General features: G+C 38.1%; 1 protein-coding gene across 4 annotated transcripts in view; it reads left to right on the forward strand.

Annotated features, from left to right (window-relative positions):
- dync2h1 (dynein cytoplasmic 2 heavy chain 1) overlaps positions 1-23,177 on the forward strand; it is a 125,034-nt gene that overhangs the window by 85,980 nt on the left and 15,877 nt on the right. For all 4 annotated transcript variants that reach the window (XM_076892392.1, XM_076892391.1, XM_076892394.1 and 1 more), the window contains 11 exons: positions 293-453; positions 895-1,020; positions 5,202-5,312; positions 6,660-6,729; positions 7,014-7,099; positions 11,292-11,367; positions 11,592-11,812; positions 12,594-12,698; positions 18,293-18,409; positions 20,643-20,750; positions 21,301-21,402. In XM_076892392.1, the coding sequence (XP_076748507.1) occupies positions 293-453; positions 895-1,020; positions 5,202-5,312; positions 6,660-6,729; positions 7,014-7,099; positions 11,292-11,367; positions 11,592-11,812; positions 12,594-12,698; positions 18,293-18,409; positions 20,643-20,750; positions 21,301-21,402 (1,283 nt within the window). The remainder of the gene's footprint in view (positions 1-292; positions 454-894; positions 1,021-5,201; positions 5,313-6,659; positions 6,730-7,013; positions 7,100-11,291; positions 11,368-11,591; positions 11,813-12,593; positions 12,699-18,292; positions 18,410-20,642; positions 20,751-21,300; positions 21,403-23,177) is intronic.

Genomic DNA, 23,177 nt, shown 5'->3' on the forward strand with positions numbered 1-23,177 from the left:
CCCCTCCTTCTCTCTGTCTCCCTGTCTATCTCATCTATGTCTCCTTCTAACCCATCTGCCCTCACCAAATACCGCTTTGCTGCTATGTACTAGCATTTCCCTCTATTTCTTCTTTCCTGCTGTGTTCAGCCCTTGCTCTATACATTGCTAGTATCCTCCCTGCACAATATATCCACTTACTCTGACTCTGAGTACCGTATCAAATTTGAACGTAATGTTGACACACATTTTACAGATCCTTTTTCTGACTCTTTTTGTCATCTTCCTACTCCCCTTTTCCTCCTCTGTGCAGCTATGAAAGAGCTCTCACCCCCTCCTCTGAATCTGCGGCGTCTCTACACCGAGACAATGGAATGGGAGCCAGTGTTGATCATCATCTCTCCAGGGGCAGACCCTTCCCAGGAGCTCGCAGAACTAGCAGCCGAAACTGTTGGCAGGGACAATTATCATGAGGTAGCGAATAACAGTATAAAATGGTAGAAGTCGCAGCAGATTATCAAGTGCAGGTGGATTTTTTCTTATCATAACAGCAAGATCACAACTATAGAATCTAGCCCATTCAATTTAGTCTAGCCTGGAATCTAGTAATATACTACACACCTTAAAGGGGAAAACAGAAGGTGCTACAAAATGTCCTGTTGCTAAATAGTTGTTGACATATGTTTATTTGGCATATAAGTCTGAGAAAAGATGCTCTTACACAGCTGAAGTAATACAATGTGGTTATTATCACAATTTAAAAGCTGAAACTCAGTGATAATCTCACTTGAATCAGATATGTGCCTAACTTGTGAGTTATTACAGTGTAGTAATCAAGTTTCATACCAATTTCTCTGTTTCTCTCTCACCCCTCCATCTCTCCCCCCACTTCTCCTGCTCTCCCTCTCTGTGTAGATCTCCATGGGTCAGGGGCAGGCTGATGTAGCCTTAGCTACACTCAGAGAATGCTCCCGAAATGGAGACTGGCTTTGCCTGAAAAACCTTCACCTTGTCACCGCATGGCTTCCCCTCCTGGAAAAAGTGAGTACTCTGTCTCAGTGAGTTTTTGTCTGTGTTAGTGCCAGAGGATCAGCCGTTAGCTTTTATCTGTGTTCATGCGTCTGAGTGAGGTTTTTTTTTTTGTATTTTGAACTATTTTTTGGGTTAATAATGGTTGAACAATAGAACCTGAAAAGGGGTCAGTTAGTTAGTCTGAATAGATTATTTATTCATGGATATGAACTTGTGTCAGTCAACAGCTGGACTTTATTAACTAGCTCTGCATTAATGTAAAATGATATTACATTACATCAACGTGTGTGTGTGTGTGTGTGTGTGTGTGTGTGTGTGTGTGTGTGTGTGTGTGTGTGTGTGTGTGTGTGAGGGGGGTGGCGGGGGGGTTCACTCCAGCTTGTAAGTGTTTATCTGTAATGTTACAAAACTGCTACATACAAAAACAAAGCCAAGAACACATTCTGCTCGTTGCCTAAATTTCCATATCTAAAATTACCTTCTGTCCTTTGTCTACACATACACATTTTGTATTCTGCTATTCTGCCTGCCCACAATAGACTCTTTGGTGTTGTTTATGCCGCTGTGTTTCTACATTTGTCTCTCTGGACATTTACGTGTGTGTGTCTATGTGTATATGTGTTTGGATCTTGCTTTAAGTATGTGTGGATTATCATGTTGTGATGTCTTGTATATTTTAATTTCAGGGAAGATGGGCTTTTATCTTACAATAAATAGGATTCTTTTGTGTCTTGCAAATTTTTGGTTGTTTCTTTATTTTATTTTTTCCCGGGGTTCAGTTTCATTTTTTTGTTGCTGTAGCAGGCCACATCTGTCAGATGCCAAAAAAAAAAGCGATAATGGGAAGCAAAGCCCAAAGCAGACAGTTTCAAAGTTTAGCTGGTTTATTGACTCAAGGAGAGAAGATGTCATCGTGCAGAGATCCAAAAGACTGAGCAGGTTAGTCACTGGGAGAGGAGTAATTTGTAAGTCTGGGAATGATTGGTTTTAGTTATAGGAGGTTGGGCAGGCAGGCAGGTGAGTTGAGACATAGACTTCTTCAGTGAAGTTGAACAGACCTGCTCGATGGAAACAGGCGAGTTGCACTGAGTGGGGAGCCACTCTTTGGCCACTGGGGAAGTACTGAAAAGCAGGAAAACAAGAATATTACACTAGAAAATCTGCGAGAATGCTGGAGAGCCATAAAAAAGCCCGATTACCACTCTGAAGAGGCACACAACCTGGTGTCCTTAAGTAGTGGTTGTTGATAACAGTGTCGAGCAACAGGTGATCAAACCGAAGAGTGGGAATCTGAGTCTCCTCCTGCCTAACCCAACGGGGACAGTGCAGGATGATAACGGTACCATATCGAGAGGAACCACTTCATGCTGTGATTACCCCCCGTGTCTGTGTTTGTTTGTGCATAGCCCTCACCTGTATATGTGTGCCTGTGTGCGTGCCTTGGAGATAGCCAAGAGATCCCACGTGTCAGCTCTGCGCCCCCCTCCCTGAGTGTGACTTAAACCATGGCTTATTACAGCTCTCCTCTACTTCTTCTCCTAATATTTCACTTTGGATTTATCTGCTTGTTTTTCTATTTGTTTCCAACTCTATACCCCAGCCATCTTCTCACCAGGTTTTCACACCCCTCCCTAAATTTTACAAGTATAACTCTTTCTTTCCGTCTCTCCCTTTCTCTCGCTGTTTCATTGTTTCCCTCTTTGCGCAGCTACCGATGTAGTTGGGGCCTCAGCACTCGAGCTTGAAATGAAAAGCTGACGCAATGTGAGGAACGAGGGAGGCAAGGAGCGTAGGAAAGAATGGAGAAACTGAGGATGAAAATAGAAAAAAAAACAGGGAAAATGAACTGAACCGCAACATTCTAACAAGAGAGGGGGTGTGTTTTAGTATACGCTTCAGTTTCTGTAGCTTCGTCCTTTTGCTTACCGTTTCTCCCGCTCTATGTTTTCCAGCTTCTTTTTCTTGCCCATCTGTCTCTCTGGTGTTTCCTTTCTTCACTAAAGCAGTTGGCCATTTAAAGAGATGGAAATAGAGGTGGAGAGACTGCAGAGAAGAGTGGTCAGTGTTCATAATCTGAGTTGGCAGGGCAGATGTCCTCTCATTGCTGTCTACTCATATTCTTCCACTTGTGCTATTTTCTGTCTCATTTTTTACATCAGTCACTCCATCTGTCTACTTATGGATCCTTCCCTCACTCTTGCAATAAATTTGCTTCTGTCTGTATTATTCCAGTATGAGGAAACAATGGCAAAATTTGATCCACACTTTTTATGATAAATCAGATACCGCCAGTGATGTGTTTCAGAATATCTGCTGTGATGTAATTAGTAACTGATCGAAATATGATATCTGTGTCTTTACAAGGATAATTCTTATCACTGGTGTGCTGATTCAGAGCCTATTTAGTTTATCTATTTGTGCATGAGTGGTTTGGCTTTCACACTCTGGACAGTGTGGATATATTCCAACAAAGAGAGATTTTGATTTGTGAATACTAAAATAGATTTATGCTCTCCACACATCTACACATTTTCTTTTCCTCGTTGTTTTCTTCTTGGTCGTACACCATCCTGCAACGCTATAATCTGTTGCAGTGGAATTCTGATTGACGACGCTTCAGACAGACATATGCGTAGACACACTTACGCAATACACACCCACATACAATGGGGGACATCAAGTATTTCTTCAAGGGACATCAGTTCTTGTGGTCTTTGATTTTTTTGGGGATCATGTGAGCTGTCATGAGGATGACTTGAGCTCTAAATGATGCAGAAACACATTGATTACAGTTTGACTGTATGTGTGTGTGTGTCTGTGCTTGTATGAGATCAGATGACACAAGACCCTAAGGTGCCAGCAGGCTATTTTTAACCATGAGTCTTTGAGAAAAATAGAAAGAGATGGGGAAGGAATGTAAAGGGGAGACGTGAAAGAAAGAAAGCTAGAAATTGAGAGAGTAATGGAGTCAGGAGAAAAAAAGATGCTGAAAGAAGAAAAAGAAAAGTGAATGTGAAGTGAATGGGTTTGTCATTGTGGAGAATTTATCACAGTGCAATGATTCTAAAAGAGAAACAATTACATAAAAAGACAGACGGAAAACATGAAAGGATGAAATGTATTTACTTGAAGTATACTGCTCAAAAGTCTAGTTTAATTAGTATAATTTCCCTACATGCAGCACCTTGCAAAAGTCTTGAGGCACCTCTCATTTCTTTATATTTTGCTAGGAAAATAAGTGCAGTGATTTCTTGAAATTTGCAAACATACAATATAAAAGGTCAGTATTTGGTATGACCACCTTTATTCTGTAACACAACCTGAACTATTTTAGGCAGGCTTTCTTGTAATTTCTTTAAGTAGTCTTCAGGAATAGTTCTCCAGGCTTCTTGAAGGACATTCAAAGCTCTTCTTTGGATGTTGGCTGCCTGTTGTTCCGCTCTGTCAAGATCATTCCATACTGCTTCAATAATCTTAAATTCTGAACTCTTGGGAGGCCAATCCGTGTGTGATAATGTACCAGTGTGTGTTTTTCTATCCAGCTACGATGCATCTCCAAGCTCCTGGGTCAGATCTTTGCTTATTTTTTTTCAGATTTCTTAAGGACATAACTTTCAGATCCTATCTGTGTGCTGTAGATGTAGATCTTTTAGGCCAACCATCACTTCTCTGGTCCTCTACTCCTCTCTTTTTATTTATTTATTAATCTTGGCACACCATACCAAACTGTTTAATGACACACAGCACACCAGGCTGGTATATGCCAAGTTTTCAGCTAATAGCTCTTTTGGAATCATAGTGTTTATACAAAAATACAATTTTTATGCCTGTCAAACTGTGTTTTAGGCACTTTTCAAATATTCAGCCAAAGAAATTGAAAGTAATGAGTTTTTTCAACAACATTTTGTGCCTAAAGATACAATTTAACATTGGTTCTGTGCTAAGTTATTTTTTGCATAGACACAACACTGGCGCATTTCTTGAGTTTGGTGCCGTTTTTAGACTCTTGCACTCGTTTCATCATGTCAACCACTGAGTAAGGTTTATAGTTTGAAATATTTAAGATTTGCACAGATATGTGGGTTGGGAAGCAGTGGTGCTGGATGCATGTCATAAAACTCAGATTTCAGCATTGATTTATTGGTATATATATTAATCTATTTAATGTGCACACTCTTTTTCCTCTATAGGAGCTAAATGTGCTACGGCCCAAAGCAGGCTTCCGTCTTTGGCTGACAGCAGAAGTTCACCCCAGATTTCCCCCCATTCTGCTGCAGTCCAGCCTTAAGATCACTTATGAGGTATACACACACGCACACAAATACACATCCAATACCATAAGTTTGGTGTTTTAACCCACTGCACAAATTAGAGCTGTTCCAACACATTTTTGCAGGCATTCTGTACACATGCTTACATATCCTTATACTTATTACCACTTTTTATACAGTATCTCAAATCATCCTTGGAAACAGAATTTATCTATCTGTATCTCCCCTACTCCATATAATACGCCAGGAGATACAGAAGCCTGCAGTTTGTGTGTTAGTGACGCTGCTTTAGTGCTCTGTGTGTTTCTGATTCGAGTTGTGCTCATGGGGTTAGCTGCTTCAGCAGCCAAGCATGCTGCATGAACTTCCTGTCTGTTTCCCTATTTTCATCTTTTCTTTTTCTTCACAAACACTTGGAAAAATCTGTTAGTTTACATGTGTTTATACACATTATAACACAGTCTGGCTTACTGCAATACAAAATGTCTCGGCTCCAGGATAAGTGTTAACATTAATATCTGAAGCTATAAACTGATATATGTATGTAATATTTATTTAAATGGGTTAACTGGTTGATTTGTGCTACACCTAAACAAATATATCTAATCTACTGATTTGGCAACTTATCCAGTACATTGATCAACTTTGGCAAATTCTGTGTACGCCTTACTGGCAGTGTGCATTGTGAAACCCCCCAGATGGTGTACAAGATCTTCAGCTAAGCTGTTTATGTTTGAACAAAGTCGATGTATACTGATTGGTTTTAACTCAAATGGGCCATATTGTTGGCAGAGGAATGAAATGTTCAGAGAACTGTTTAGAGGAACAATATGTGTTGGATCATGTGGCAGATGCTTCAGCTAAATTATACCAAAACATTTATATAATTTATATTCAGTAGTTATGTGCACATGTAGTAGTTCTGTGTATAGTCTAATCTGTTCTTGCAAGAGTACCAAAGTACTCTGTGTCAAGAAGCTTCTGTTCCAGTCCTTCCTGTGGTTAATTATATGTTCAACACTGTCGAACTAAAGAATTATTTTTATATTTAATTTAGCTCTTCCTTTTTTTAATAAGTCAGTTGATGGGCTACAAATAACTTACCTTACAGTTAATAAGTGCAGAAAGGATTTTCAGCCTTCCTGCTATGATTTTTTTTCAGTGTCTCGCAGTTGTCATACTTTGCCAGATTTTTGCTACGGTCATAAGTATTTTGTGTATGAATGCATTTGTTCAAAATATTTATGTGTTTGGAGCTTAGGATGTTTTTTTATGTTTGCAATTTTAGCTTTGAATTTACATGTGAATAATGTGCAGGATTAACACCTTTCACACTTTCACTTTTCCTCCTCCAACATCTTTCTTTCACAATTCCAGGATCCTCCTGGATTAAAGAAGAATTTGCTGAGGACATATGAGTCCTGGACTCCAGAGCAGATCAGTAAAGGTTGTCTCTCGTCTCTGAAATTGATACGTCAGAGTAGAATATACATCTCTGAACTCATCATGTGTCAGCCTTTTGAGATAGCTGACAAGTAGACCTGATGCTTATATTATAAATAATCTGTCTTGTAAAATGACAGTTCACTTTCTTTGATTATAATATAAGTACGTGTTCTTGCACTAGTATAATCACTGTTTGTGATATCACTGCCTATTAGCTTTAGCAGCTTGTCATGTGAACCAGAATCACAGCTTCTGTGTTGTGACGTCGTGACTGATTGTGTGCAGGAGGTATTCTGGCCAGAGCCCAGTCTCTTTTCTGTCTGGGTTGGTTCCATGCCGTCTGTCAAGAGAGACGAAACTACATCCCACAGGTAAAATACTTAACATAATCATAGTTCTTAGTGCTTAATCGTCATGTGAGTGAGTACTCCAACCTTGTCATTGTTACTACGCACACAGCACTTTTTCAAATTCCAAATCATTTGAAAATGATTTGTCCCTCTGATGAGAGAGGGTGTCTAACCCATTTAATCAAGGCGTACAAAATGATTAAACAACTTTAAAGAGGCTCTTCTGTTCAGAACTGAATGAGAACTGAAACATCTAAACAAACTTGAAGAAGTTGAGTTACCTTCTTTTTTTCAAGCTTTTAAGGACTACCATTACCTGGATGACTGAGAACCTACTCAGACACTGGACAATTAAAAATATTTGTTGTGAATAGTCAACATGGTTCTAAACTATATAAAATATAATTAACCTGATAGATGGGCCTGTAGCCGGATTAACGATTGATAAAGGATGTCACATTAGAGGGGTGGTGAAAGGTTGCTGCTATGAGTTTCTAAAATTTAGGATGACCAAAATTCATTCCCAGACCTATCAGTATCTGGAAAATACCGTTTTCAAATAGTGGTTTAAGATTAAGCCCAGTATTCAAGGAAGGCATGAAATGATGGTTAATTTAAGACAGACTTCAAACAACAAGAAATACGAAATATGTTAATATAATTAATACCTATTAAAGCAATAATAAAAAACATGAACAGATCAATTACAAATTATAAAAGAGAAAAAAGAAATGCAACATAGCAATAAAAATAATCTTTGAACACATTTTTATGTAGAAATGTTTTTCAAGAAGGGATTTAAAGCAAGTCACTGACTCTGCAAGCTTTATCTCTGCAGGCAGGTGGTTCCAAAGATGAAGGGTCACCTTTAGATTAAATCCTTGACTTTGGGACAGCCAGAAGGTACCCACCTGAGGGTCCAAGGCTCCAAACCAGCTTATATTGAATCAGCATCATTGCTGTGTAGTTCTTGGGCACAATAAATCAGTAAAATCTTGAAATCAATTGTAAAACATACAGAGATGCCATCTGTGGGACAAGGATTTTACATTAGATTCCAAAATGCATGTTCAGTGGGTTTGTAGTATTGAAGAGTATACAGTGGGAGAAATAACTACCTGATTCCCTGCTGAATATGTAGGTTTGAACATGAATGAACATTTAAAAATTGTAAACCTGAAATTAATGTGAAATAAAAACCTACAAAAAAAAAGAAATAAACAGAAAAAAGCATGACAGCTCTGTTAGGCAAACACACAAACTGAGTCTCTCTGTGTGTGTGGGTGTGTGCATGGCTGTGTGCATGTACCCATGCATGTGTAAATGTTTACATCCAGCCAATATAAGCCTTTGTAGTAACCCAGTCTGCTGGCCAACACACTGAGTTTGGTCAATAAACCCCACACTGGTGAGGCACCTGATGCTTGTCATGCATACTGCTTATAGAGCAATGTGTGTGCTATTTCTAATATAAAAGACAGTGAAGTATGGAATACTTTTGATGTTGGTGGCCAGTCGAAAGGAAATTAAATTGTCTCAACTCTGTCTTGACTCATGGCACATAGTGGAAGTAGAGCTTTTTTAGTCCATGCGAGTTCAGAATGTGTAACGTATATAAAAGCATTTAAGCAGTATTGAAGTAGGAACACGTGCTGGATTTGAGTCCTTTGAGGTGCTCTTGGAAATGGTCATCCAGGCTCCCAAAAGAAATCCAGATAAAGGCTGGAAAGCACAAATGCCCAAACTTGAGATTTTTAGGTTAAAAATGACCATGGCATGAGAATAAAGGCATCTGATATGTTATTTAAAAGCAAGTGCTTAGAGGTATTTATCAGTATTTTATTGTTTAATTTCTGTAATCACCATTTCTATAGATAAAATCTGGCTGTTTATTTTCTCAGTTTCGGGCATTGATGTATTGAGGTCATTCCATATCACTTCATCAAATCCCTCCAAATGACGATCTCTGATTTGACTGGAAACATCTTAAGGAATGATACACTTATTAATGATAATTATACAAAATTTCAGAGCCTCAGGCCAAAAATAGGAAAATGAGAGAGAATGCCATGCCAAATTTTGGATGTAATATTAATAGAAACTTGCATTTTGTAAAAACATTCTGGGAATGTCACACTGAAGATGGATGGAAGAATGTTTTATCTCACAACCAAGCTTTAATATCTGTTAAATAATTTACCTGATGTTGACTGTGTTTTTTTAATGTTATGCACCTTGTCTATGAGAAGCTGTAAGTAAAAAAAAAAAATCTGCCCACCCAGCCTACCCACAACAATCAGGTTTCCACAGGCCTTCAAATCTGCTGTCAGAGACTGGATATGGAAATATTCTGTAGACTTAAAGCATCCATCTTTATATGTTAACCTGAGACACTCCTGAGAGTCCATATTCATACAATCACGTACCCTAAAATATTTGAAGGACCTAGCTCAAGGAGTTTTTTTAGATATTAGAATTTTAAAATGCCAAAATCCCAAAACAGCTTTAAAACGTGTGTAAAAACACCAATAACAATTTTTTAATCAACAACTCCAAAAATGTATTTAATTCTTGTTTTTATATTTCATGTATTAAATCAGAGTTGAAGGTTTAAAATGTCTGCATGAATGCAGAAATAACCCATAAAAATAGCTTTCGTAAAGTGACAGTCTGACATTCACTGCTACCTCACACAGCTTCAGGTGTGCGGGGGAGAGAAAGTAAGCATGTTCTTGCTCTTTTCTTAATGCAGCATTGTGACTTTTGTACCCTTTTGACGTGTACAGCTGAGTACAACATTATAAAAGAAAAAACCGAAGGTGTGTATTATTATGCTTGTTCCTTTCAAATCCTAACGAAACGAGATTCACTGGAAATCAGTCTTGGCTGATTCTTACCTTTCCTTGTTTCCTCGTGTGTCCTTATGAACCAATCAACTAAAAAAAAAAAAGCTTCTTAACTTTAGAAGTGCTGGTTTGTTTGACATTAAGCAATCTGAGTACATTCTAATGAAATATAAAGATAAAAAGAGACTTCAACAAATTTAAGATGTCATTTATGTGTCAGTATATGGTACTTGATGCATTTCTCAAATTTAGGACCAATCATAGAATACCTCGTCTGCCAGCATTCCCCTTTATTTAAAATCCATTTTCCTTTCCGGCCCCCGATATTTGTTTTAGCCTGTCTGCAGTTTTCTTGTCTCTCTTTTGCTGTTTTTATCTCTCTCATTCTCTTTCTTGCTCAGTCACTGAATCTCTGGTAAGTGTTTTCATTTGAGATGGTAATGTTGTTTCTCATCCAAGAACATGATCACCTAATTACTGAAACAGTCGCAGCGCCTCTTGTCCACTCCACCATCACTCATTTTCTTCTTGCTTCATCTACTGTTCTTCTTCCCCATCTCATTTATTCTCTTGTTTTCATCCTCTTTACATGCCACTGCAAAAAATATTTCTTTTAAAAAGACAAAGGCAGTAGAATTAAAATGAAGCAAAGCGGACAGGCTTCTATTTCCAAGGTTGTGTATATTCCTAATGAAAGGGAATCTGTAAAGTTGCGTCTGTGTGTGTGTGTGTGTGTGTGTGTGTATGAATGATTAACATTTGGCCAAAGGACAACAAGCTGACTGGTTAGCTATGTCTGGTAAATTACTGATTTTATAGCACACCATCTGAAGTGCTTACAGTCAGTAAGCACAAATATAACCCATACATTAAATTAAACAGTGGCTCAATAAGCAGCATTTTCTTAATACAAAAGCCTACAAACTTGTGAATGTTGACACTTATACTGTAAGCGAATTTATTAGGCCCTGCGAAACGTGTCCCACAAAAGTCTTTGAACGCACATTCAGGCACACAATTGCTGGACAAACAACATACACTTAATCACTGAAAGATGCCCACACAGTTTTCCTCCACCTCTCACCTCATCCACCTACAGTGGGCAGTTTACAACAGGTGATTAAGTGAAGTGATGTAATCAAATTAAAAAAATAAAAATGTTTTTTCGTTTGTTTTTGTTTTTACAGAAATGGTCAGTGCTGTGAAAATGTGTGTTTTATCGACTTATTAAACTTTGTACTTTCAGTTCCATCTGGATTTTAAATTTCGATGGAGTTTTGGATCTAAATAAAGTCCAGAGGTTTTTTGTCACTTTTCATTTGTCATTTCTGTACTGACTTGTACGCTTATCTCTGATTTATCTGCAGGGCTGGACAAAGTTCTATGAGTTTTCCTTGTCAGACCTTCGTGCTGGCTTTGAGATTATCGACAGGCTTTTTGAAGGTAGGACACTGATGAAATGTGTAAATTCAGCAGAAAGCTCTGCATTTTTGTCTGCACATGATAATCTCTTGTTTCTTTGATTGCCTTTTATGACAGTGTTTCTTTGACGACCAATTATGAAAGAGCATACCCTGGGCAATTCAGCATTCGCATCTCTGTGTTATTTACCTTCTGTGTGGACCCTGCTTTTTATTTGTGTATTTATATGTCTCGATATCTCTAAGGTGGTAAACAATTTCAGTGGGAGTTTGTCCATGGTCTGTTGGAGAATGCTATCTATGGGGGACGTATTGACAACCCGTCTGACCTCCGCATCTTGCGCTCCTACCTTGAGCAGTTCTTTTCCGCACGTCTCCTTTCATCCTCCCACTCTGCTGGACAGAGAAAAAGCAGAGGAGGATTCTTTCCACCTCAGATAAGCCTCCCAAACTCTTGTGCCATATTGGTAGGTTTTTGGGAACACTCATCATGTAACACCTAGTTGTACATATACTTTTTATTAAGATATATACGTGCATTAGAAATATATGCATCTTTAAGCTTAAGGTGAAAGTTTATATAGTTTGTTTACATCTTCATGAGCCCACGTCCAGTGACAAAGAAGCAAAAACGGTTGATTAGATTCACTAGCTGGGGTTTGTGTTTAACTTCTGTCTGGTGTTAGCTTCATTTTCGCTTGGTTTACAAAGTAGCCACTACAAATAAATGTCAGCAATAACTCTCAAGTAAGTGGTTATGTGGTTCTGTTTTTCTGCTGCTCTGCTTTCTGTTTATATTTTCTTTTCCAGAAGTTAGTTCATTCCACAGAATCACTGAGAGGTCATTTGTTTAAAAAAACAATCAATATAGAAATCTATCATTTGAATTGACAGTCTATTGCTAGAATTTAGCATTTAGCAGTGAGTGATGAGGGAGATCAGTTTAGTAATTTAGGCTTTTAAAGCCCTATTCAAGGCAAATATTTGTTGTTAAAAAACCTGCATCAAACTGTTACAAACAACACACCCTAATGAGCTCAGTATTGCATTATTAATCCCATACACCCACACAGAAATCTAACAAGCATGCCACAAGATTTTACTTTTCAATTTGATATCGTTGCTTAGAAATGGAAAAATGTATTTTGTCTTAAAGCCATGATATAAATTGGCAGAATGCTTTCATTTTCTCTCTCTTTATATGGGTGTGTCAATGTGTGACCTGTATGGGTCTGCGTGTCTTCCCAGGACTACCGCAGAGTAATAGAGAATCTCCCAGAGGATGACAGGCCAGCATTCTTTGGTCTGCCTGCCAACATAGCGAGATCCTCCCAGAGAATCGTCAGCTCCCAGGTGCACCCACACACAGCAGTCTGCCTATTCACACAAGCACATGTGCTCATATCGCCTGCAGCTCACATCAGTCTTGCATGTATACAGATGAAAAATGAAAAGAAAATCAACTCGAATTGTCTTAGCGAGGTGTTGGGTCAACATGTGTCACTAGAGCAGCTTCAGTGCGCCTTGGCACTGATCCCATAAGTCAGTGGAACTCCACTGGAGGGATGGAGCAGCAATCCTGGCAGTGCTGGCGTAGACTCCACATGATAAGCCATGTTATCTCAGCGTGATTTGACAGTGTTCCAAAGAGCTCCTTGTGATGTCAGGAATACTTGGCTTTTTCCACTTTTTCAAGTGCCGCCATAGATGTACAGTTGAGGTCAGGTGACTGTCAAAAAGTCACAATCATTGAAGTCAGTCCTCCTCTTTGATCTTCAAGCAGAAGGTGCAAAGCTTTGAGGTTAGGGTCTTTATTCTGCTGCAGCATATATCCTTCTCCACAGAGAAGCTGAGCAGAAGGTGTAACACAGTTTGGAAAAATAGAGTTCAGGGCAGTCTGGTTAAAGATACCCCTTCTCTTACTGCTAACTGTTGGGCGTTTGTTTCATGTCTGTTTTCCAATCATCCAATGACAAATACCGCCTTTGCCCACTGGCTAGGGTTTTTAGTTGATTTAAATATTTTATCACCATGAATCATATGATTGCCCGTTCGCCCTGGTGAATTATAGCAGATGTTTTAATCTATTCTACATGTATTTTAACAGAATTTTACCAGTATTCGGGTGGACAAATATGCTCGCTTTATTCACATGTATGTTTATTATTATTGCAACATTCCAAAACAATGACAACGAATGAGAATATTCTCCAGAAAAGACTCAAAAGTACCGCATGCTCATAAAAAATGCCCAGTACACTTAAGCACATACCGTACTCTCATGTAATGTAACTACCTGCAAGCTGTAAGTACTCATTTAGCTATGGTTGTTGAAAGTTTGTGGGGATAGGTTAATTGGATAATCCAAATTGCCACTAGGTTTGAATGTGCGAGTGAATGTGAGTGCAAATGGTTGTCTGTCCCTATGTGTTGGCCCTGCGACAGACTGGCGAACTGTCCAGGGTGTACCCCGCCTCTCGCCCTATGACAGCTGGGATAGGCTCCAGCACCCCCCGCGACCCTGAAAAGGATAAGCGGAAGCGAATGGATGGATGGATGTTGAAAGTTTGTTGCATGTAGAATTACGTAGATGTCTCATTTAAAACTTATCAAGCATAGTCTGCTTTTGGCCTAGGAGACGAGGGATCTGGGTATTTGAGACTCAATGTACTACAGCGCTAACTTTCACATTGACAGTAAATACAAAAACTTTTGTTCTCGTCAAGGCAACAAGTCATTGACAATTAAAAATGTTTAATATTTGGTTAATAGTTAGTTTGTAAACACTATCAGGATGTCATTAGAAGTTGCAGCTGACATTTATAAAACTGTTTATACATTCATTACACAGTATTTATTAAACATTAAAATAAATGAACCCTGGATATTATAAAGTTGAAACTTGTATTTATGATACTATATAATTCAGTTTAAAGAATGTATGCGTTTGTTGGTGGTATGGCAGTGATAAAATCAACTGTGAACCATCTGTTTAGTTTTGATACCATATTAATATGACTTATAATTAATAAAATATTTTTCTTACATAAACTAATTGCATAAATAATAACATTGATAATATTTTTTTCCTAATTTTGTAAACCATAATTTCATTCATTTCAATATCATGTCTCATGCAAATCTCAAAATAACATTTTTCACAATATGATGATTTTTGCATGTAGTTATCATTTTAAGGAACATTTGATAACATCAGAAAGTTGACGTTTATCATCCGAACAAGTGTATGGCAATATTTTATATATTTTGCATCAGATAAGATTGATGTGTATCTGTGTTAGCTCTTGCGTTGAGCTATATAAGCAAACTCTGCAAAAGCTGCACTCAATCTGTTTTGTTCATTTACGACAATAAACCGAAGCAACTTGAGGGTTTCTAATAACATTTCAGCCGTAAATACATTTACCACTACTTCACAGATATTGAGTCTGACAGTTTGTATAGATGATTGTAGCTGATTAAAATGGATGTTGGTGTTTTTCAGCCTATGGAGCTTTGAGCAAAATCTGCATAGTAAGTTGAATCTGCCAAGTACTTTCTTCCTTTATAGAGGATGGAAAACCCTGGTGTGTATGTGTGAATGTGTTTAATGGTTTATGGTCACTGCAGATTCTGATGTAATACAGTGTAACACAGTCTCACATAAACACACAATATGTTTTATTTCAGTGTGTGTGTGTGTTAGTGTGAGTTTGAGGGAGATGAAAATCTTAAAAGACAGAAGCAGGATATAGACTGAAGGTTGCATGGCTGCATTGTTCACTGACTGTGAACATATCATTTGAATTTTGCAATATTCACATCTAATAATACAAACTATATAGTCTATGTAATATATGAATCTGTGTGTAGTGTTTGGATAGAACCTGTCTTTGGTGTTTACTTTACACATTCAGGTAATTATTTTTTTCAGGCTGAGACTTATTGATTTTTATTCTTTTACAGATTTTCTGTGAAGCAGAAAAATATGTTTTGATTTGATTCTGCCACTTGTGATATTGTGCAAATGTCGAAATGGTAGAAAGGTTGACCTATAATACATGTGAAGGAAGCTGCATAAGAGCCAGTTGTCTTTGAGGAACTGGCCTTTGGCCAGATGCTACAAAATCTATAAGAGGAAGCAAAATCCAAGATCTTTTTAACCCTAAAGGAAAGATGAAATAGTATAAATGTGACACACACACCACAATTAAACCTTGCTTGTTGCATGCACTAGAGAAAGAGTTTTTTTTTTTTACAATAGCATGTTTGTTATCATTGTCGTTTGTGCAGAAAAGAACATGTATATGTTTTTCCATTGTTTTCCATTCAAGCCTGGTATCGTTGTTAAGAATTCATTTTTGAAAATAAAGATGCTTTAGTGTAAATTGGATGAGTAACCAAAACATGAGCACATATAAGGGTTCATTTATTTTAAAGAACCAAATCATTGTTTTCGTAAGAAACATGCTGATAGAACCAAAGCAAGAATGAAATGAAAATGGAATACGTGACATTGCGATGACATTACAATGAGCTCGTTTTGCTGCGTTTTTCTGTTTGTACAAGGTATGATCTTTTTAAAATCTTGCTCATCCTACATTCAAGATCATGTTCTGGGACATATCCAGAGAGCTTTCAGCTATTTTTAGATTGCTACTGCCACTTCCTGCTTTATGCCCTCTGTGATTTTACCACTGACATCAAACTTAGAGCTAGCATCATCTTCTTGTTAAAACTGACCCAAATTTCATGTGAAGGATCGTCACTGACTGTGACCAAGCGGTTTTCTGTTGAAGATTTTGCAGTTTCCAAGCTCAAAGGCAGCATTCAGTTGACCCCCAGGATGAGACTGTCAGTGTAAAGATCTACTGTATCGTCCTGAGGAGTCTGAAGGAGAACATTCAGATGATCTTATCTTGTGCCCCTTAGAGTCCACTGAAAATACTGAAGATTTTAGGTCAGTGTCTGAGATGATGACCTTCAATGTGAGATTGGCCACATTTACATCAGGTAGAGTCTCAGTCACACAGGTCCGGAGATGGTCAACATTGCATTAGGGACAAATGTCTATTCCCTGACCAGTTGGCGACTGGTTGCTGGCTGTCACTAGGAGAGATTTGCTGCACCAAAGTTCTCCTCATAATTGCTTTGACCGATAGCGTAATTCTGTGGTCGCTGGTGGTTTGCATTGAAGATCTCTACTGATACAGATACTGATTTCTCAGAAGATTTTTACACTTTGCATATCTTGTGATTTTAAATGATTCCACACTGTCGGAGTTTACAAGCAAAAGATCCATTCATTCCAGGAGATGACCCAAATCCTTCTGGACTCGGATGAGTAAGGACATCCAGCATTTAAAAGAAAAAAAACAACAACTGTCAAATCAAACATGTGGAACTTCCCACTGTGGCGAAACCTTGTGAATAAGTGAACAGCTGAAAGTAGCTGCTGCTCCTTTTTTTGTGTCTTCTGATTGTAATTATCCTCAGTTCAACCACACGCAACCTTTACAGATTGTAAGGACAATCCCCATGTGGGTTTTAATACAATTAAATTCACTCATAGCGTGGTCTCCTGATCACTGGAACCACCAACCTAGTTTAATTCATACGACTCCCACAAGACCACTTATGTGAGTCTGTTACTGTGTCTCTTTCTCTACCCATCTCCCCCATATGTCATTGTCTCCCATCCTGGTGTCATTTGTCACTGTCACTTTCATCTTCTCTCTTTTTCTCTCTCTTTTCCCCAAAATGTGTCCCTTCTTTACTCTCACTGTATTTGAGTTCTGCTGTTAACCACATACACTAAAGAGGTCCTGGGGAAAAGTCTGCAGATTTTGTGGAAACCATTAAATATAAATGTCTAATCTTACCAATTACCTGACACGGGTTTGAAATGTCTTTACAAAAGGCTTGAGGTATGATTTCCTGCATTCATAGTTTTTATGCACAATGTCAAAGATAAGCACTTTGGATAAAACTAGCATGTGAAAATGTATCATTGTGCCATTACAACTACAATAACAGAAAAAAAAGACATTAAATGCAGAGAGATTTATTTCTCCAAATCTTGCATATACACATAGAAGCTCTCTCGTATACTGCTTCTGTTCATTTCTGATTATATATTTAGATATAATGACATCTGTGCCTTCTGTGGCATCTGTGATTTTCACTCTGTTATGCTCAATTTATCAATCAGCTTGACTTATTAACAACTCTAAACTAGAATACTGTTATACTGAAATAATGTGAAAAACTGAGTAAATTGACTGCATGAAGTTGTGTAATGTCCAGTAACTTTTTATCCCCAGACAATTATGGCAGAAATTTCAGCTTATTAAAATCTTGGTTATCTTAATATATTTAAATTACTATTTGAATCACCTTATATTTGATATCAACCTCCTTCATATTGCTGTCAATTCAATTTTAGATTAGGATTTTTTTAATCCTACCTTCATCTCCCTCTTTGATGTACTCGAACAGACATGTGTGCAAATGCACATATATACCGTTTTCCTCCTGAGCAGAGAAGATAAAACAAATGTTAGTAAAGAGTTCTCCTGGACCAAATGAAAGTCATTTATCAGACAAGCTGCTTTACTTGTAACGCAGACATAAGTGGAAACTTGCACTATCACAAAACACACACACAGACACACTGAGTCTAGATAAAAAGTACTGTCCAAGATTCTAATCCTGAAGCTAAGCTTGGCTGATTAGGTATGTAAGGAGGCGTGTTTATGGTTCTCTTTTCTTCTTCTTTTTTTCAACATTACAGGGCCTGAAACAGTGTTTTGGGTTTTACATATGGGAGTCAAAATTCATGTGCCTACTTCAAATTATATGGGTGGTGTTTTAAAAAAATAGGCCGTTTATTCTTACAGGAGCACATGCAGCATACCACTGACTCTTTGTGTTTTAATTGTTTACAGGTAATTTCTCAACTGCGCATCCTGAGTCGCTCAGTCGCAACAGGTTCAAAGTTTGACAGGGAGCTCTGGTCAAATGGACTGTCACCTATCCTGAACTTATGGAAGAAACTCAACCAGGTTAGCTGTCTTTACCATTTCATATTGACTTTTTATTGACCCATTACTTTTTGTTGCCCTTTTCCTGCAAACCAAATTGGAAAGCTGCATCTGTAGCTTTTAAAGGACTTCATTTGCCTTGATTTAGTTAACTTTAAAAAGTCAAACCGTACTAATACTGCAGCATTTCTACTGTCACTGCACATCAACAACAACTAGTTATAATATCAGAAATGGGTGGAGGTCCAAAGTGCATGACTCTGAGGCAAATTAAATAAAAAAAGGAAAACTATTGAATGATCAAAAATTGGAGAAACACACAGTCCAGTTGGCAACAAAAAAGAACAATACGTAGATATACAGGAAGTAAATGGAGAAGGGGAGAGGCAAGGCTATATGCACAGACAGGGCAGACTGTTCACATTTGAATACAATCAAAACAGGTCAACATGAGGGTCACAGCAGAGGGAAAGACCCAAAAGCAGGAAGTAAAGCCACGGTGAGACAACTAACCTTCCAAGTAAAACAGCATTACCACAAAGACAATTAAAATAACTGAAGCATGAAGACTAACATTAAACATGAAGACAGGGGACAGGGAATACAGAAGGCAGGGGGGTAATGGAAAAACTAGGAACACAAAGGGACTTAACAAAACCAACAGACAACAAGGGTCGTGACACCTAATTAAAAGTTGTGGGAAGTAATCGGATATTACTAGTGCTGTCAAAGGCTGTCACACACAGTGGCTTGCTTGGCCAAGAAGTACTGCTGTGTGCAGTTGCTTGGAGACTGGCACGTTTTCAAATTAAAAGGACATCTGCCTCCACCTTTAACAATTTAGTCACCGTGTATCAGTCTCCTCTCTCTGCCTCTCATGCTGTCAAGCACACATGCTTACTGTCTCCTCTCTCATTTACACTTATGTCTCCTCTCTTTCTGTCTCTCTTCTTGCTCTTTCAGTCTCTTGTAGATGGAGTTGTTTTGTACTTACTGAAAGGAAAATGGTTAACTGTGTTAATTGTTGCCATTATGTCACCAGCAAGCTTTCCATAGATCACAATCAACCTCTGGCTGCTTTCAATTAACTATCCCTTTGTCATCAACCAACCTTGTTGTTTGACCCTCAGTGGATCTGAACTTCCCAGTGTGCCATTTAAATGCACGTACTTGCACGTGTGCATTGGTTGTGTGTGCAAACCTTTATGGTTTGTGGAAAATATGTGAGAGGTGTGTGTGTGTGGAAATGTACAGACACATTTATTTTTGGCAAATCATTATGTAGTCTGGAAAGACATGGGCAGAGCATGATACAGCAGAGACTGTTTATTTGGCTTTTTAGTTACATTTTTAAATGGAAACAATAGCTTAGCTCTAGTCAATCTGAATCCCGTCCAACCAGCTTTTTTCTTCATTGTCTGTCTTCATCCCTTGGTCCTGCTATCCTTCTCTTCCTCTCTTTTTTTGCCTCTTTCTCTAACTGAGTTGTTGCAAAGAAAGCGAAATAGAATCCAGGTATAGAGTGTGATGGTTCTAATAGATTACAACAAAATCCAAGCTTTTCTATTTTTTATTTGTATATTTTTTGTAACCTATTTGTATACTGTATGGTATACTTTGTATACAGAACACAAAGTGTTTATCTAATGTAAACAAGTGCTCAACCTCCACCCCTGTGTTTGCACTGTGTGGAGCAAGAAAATAAATTCTGTTTAGTAATATGATGTTACTGTAGGAATTTAGTATATGCATATATACAATGATCCATATGGAAATCCATAGATAATATTTTACCATTGTACTGTATAAGGGGGGAAAGATAGCATGCTAATGTAGCAGGAGTTCCTAAAGTGAACATACATCTTACTCTGAGTATTATGTAGACAATACATGTTGCAAATGAAATGAGAAATCAACATTAAGTTCCATACACTGAACTAGAACACATTAAAAGCCCCTCAGAAAGTCTTATGAACTCTACTGGGTGGAACCATCCCCTCATTCTGTTTCGATGATTGTGGTACAGAGCACTGTCATTTCACGTCAGTGCAATTTATATACAGTTAACTACAGATGAGAGCATTGTAATCTTGAAAGAGAGCACTCGTCAGAAAGAAATATTTTTTTCATAGGATGAAGGTGATCACGTTGAACAACTTCACATTGATGTACAGTGATCATTTCTGTATTGGAACAAGTAGACTCAAATAGCTATAGCTCTCTCATAGTTTCTCTCATGTCTCTCATCTATCAGGGCTCTACACTAATCCACCAGAAGGTGGACCCACCTACAGAGAGTCAGAAATCACCAGTCCTTTCATTCATTTCTCTGGAACAGTTCAATGCCATCCGCTTGGTCCAGGTGGGTAAAAACATTAGAAATGATAGCTACATTCAAAATGGGCTACCACATAATTACAGTATCCGAATACTTTTTTTCTTTTTTTTTGGGGGGGGGGGGTTAGGTAGTGGTACCCACCGTGTTTAATTCAACATGGAGTAAAAGACTGAGACTTGTATGTAAATAAAGCTTGCTTTGTTTCTTCTGAAAAAACTGATTAAGATTAAAAGCCATGGAGATGCATAAGCTAATTTCCCTTCATTGATTGTTTAAGTATGTTACTTATCTCATGGAATAGTTTTATTCATTTCTAGACACTCACAGTTATCTGTTTGTTGGGGGGGTTAAATGAACCAAGGCAATCAGTGGAAGCAGGCTTGATCACTACCTGCATCCAATAGCCATTTGCCTCATTATGAAACATACAGTTGTGGTCAGGATCATGTGAATGAATGTCATGGTATTTTGGGGCTTGAGTGTACAGCATATATCTTTAATGAGTTTGATGACTTTAATGATTGTATTTTTTTGCACAGTATGTACTGTATGTAAACTGTAAGTGTCATCACAGAGTATACACCAGTCTCTGGCCGCACTGAGCAAGGTCATCCGAGGGACTCAACTGTTAACTCCAGAAGTCCAGAAACTGGCCACTGCCCTACTAAATCAAGAGGTAAGACAGGCAAAAGACAGAGAAACTCAACCCTAACACTCTATGTGCTATTTTATGCTTTTGAGTACATGTGTTATCTAGAGTTTTTTTAATGTTTCTCATGATGATTTATTAAATGGGGCTTAGTGCAATAAATGTGGAATACAATTGAAAATAAAATGGAAGGCCTTACCCTGATAGTATTACAAATGCACACAGAGTCCCAAATGCTGTATGCAATGCATCTTTTAACTCACATTTATCTTAAATCTTTCTACAATGCTGCTGAAGGTTTCTAACTCTTACCATAAAATACACAGTTAGCTCTGTCTTCAGTGACAGTGACAATGTAAAGTAAAGCTTTCTTTTTACCATATTGTTTTAGAGGGGGACTGCAATTCTTTTTATTCTGTGGTGAAATGAAGGCCACAGGGACAGGCCCATACACAGTATACAGAGCTGACATGTAGACATGTAGCAAACACAATATGTATCCTTGTATGTCCTCAGGCTGAGTTGGGGACAAAGGGGATATTATGAGGTAGAAAAGAAGAGACACATCCAACCTTTCACTCCTTCTGTGTGTAATCTCCAGAGAGAAGCCTTGGGCATAATTCCTGTTTCGCTGCTTGCCTTCTCTCTCTTTTTGTATTAATCAGCAGGTTTTTTTAGTCGTATCTCCGTTGCCCTCTCGACCAGCTCCAGTCTTTATCTGTCACATTTTCCAATCTTTGATTTCCTTACATTTTCTCTATCTTGCTAGCTTTTTCTTTTAATATGCAGTTATGGTAAAAGTAAAGTGCACCCTCTGTCTATTCTAAGGTTTTTATATTATCAGGACATAATAAAAAATCATGTGGTTCTTACCAGGCAAATTAGGAAAATGCAACTTCAGATAAACAACAGCAATACAACAATACAAAGGATTTGACTGTCAACTCAATGACTTCAATATGCACAGGTCCTGTGGCTTCAGAACAAGCCAAAATTATCGCCCTTCTGTCACCATTCTTGACAGTTAGTGTTTGTGCCGATATACTGTGTATGATTTTCTCCAAACAAAATTATGGCCAAACATCTCGACTTTGGTCTCATTTATTCAAAGAACAACAGATAATATTCTGAAACCTATAGAATCTATGATCCAACCCTTTTGCAGTTTCTCTGAGCATTGCACGGTGTGATTTTTGGGGGAAGTTGCTGAGATGTTCACTGATGGGAAGATTGGCAGCAATTTTGAATGTTTTCCACTTGTGAATAATCTTTATCAATAAATAGACTTTAAAATCTTTTGAATTGCCTTATAACTCTTCCTAGATTGATGGGCAACAACAAAAGCTTCTTTTAACATGCTCCAGACCAGCAAACTGCCACAACCTTTGCTTTTATAGAGGTGTTCGTTAGGGATGGGTATCGTTTAGGTTTTATCCGATACCGGTGCCAAACCGGTACTTTTGAAACGGTGCCGGTGCTCAAACAGTGCTCAAACCGGTGCTTAAAGAATGGAGAACACAAAATTGGTCCAAAAACCTCTCATGTTCAGCTGTTTTTTGTAAAAAGATAACAATGTTAGCCTTTTCTGCAGCTATGGGGCATATACAGTATCACTCTTGGCTGGAAGCAGTGCTTAAACAATGGAAAAAACACAAACTTTGTTCAAAACCTCTCATGTTTAACTGTTTTCCACTTTTTCTTTGGTCATTTTAGCCTTTTTGGCCAGGGTGAAGGGAGTATCTGCCATCAAACAAGAAGACAGCCGCATGTAGCTATGATGATGTTTGCTAGTTCACCTTACA

This window comes from Maylandia zebra, linkage group LG14 (assembly GCF_041146795.1).
Source record: "Maylandia zebra isolate NMK-2024a linkage group LG14, Mzebra_GT3a, whole genome shotgun sequence".
NCBI lineage: Eukaryota > Metazoa > Chordata > Actinopteri > Cichliformes > Cichlidae > Maylandia > Maylandia zebra.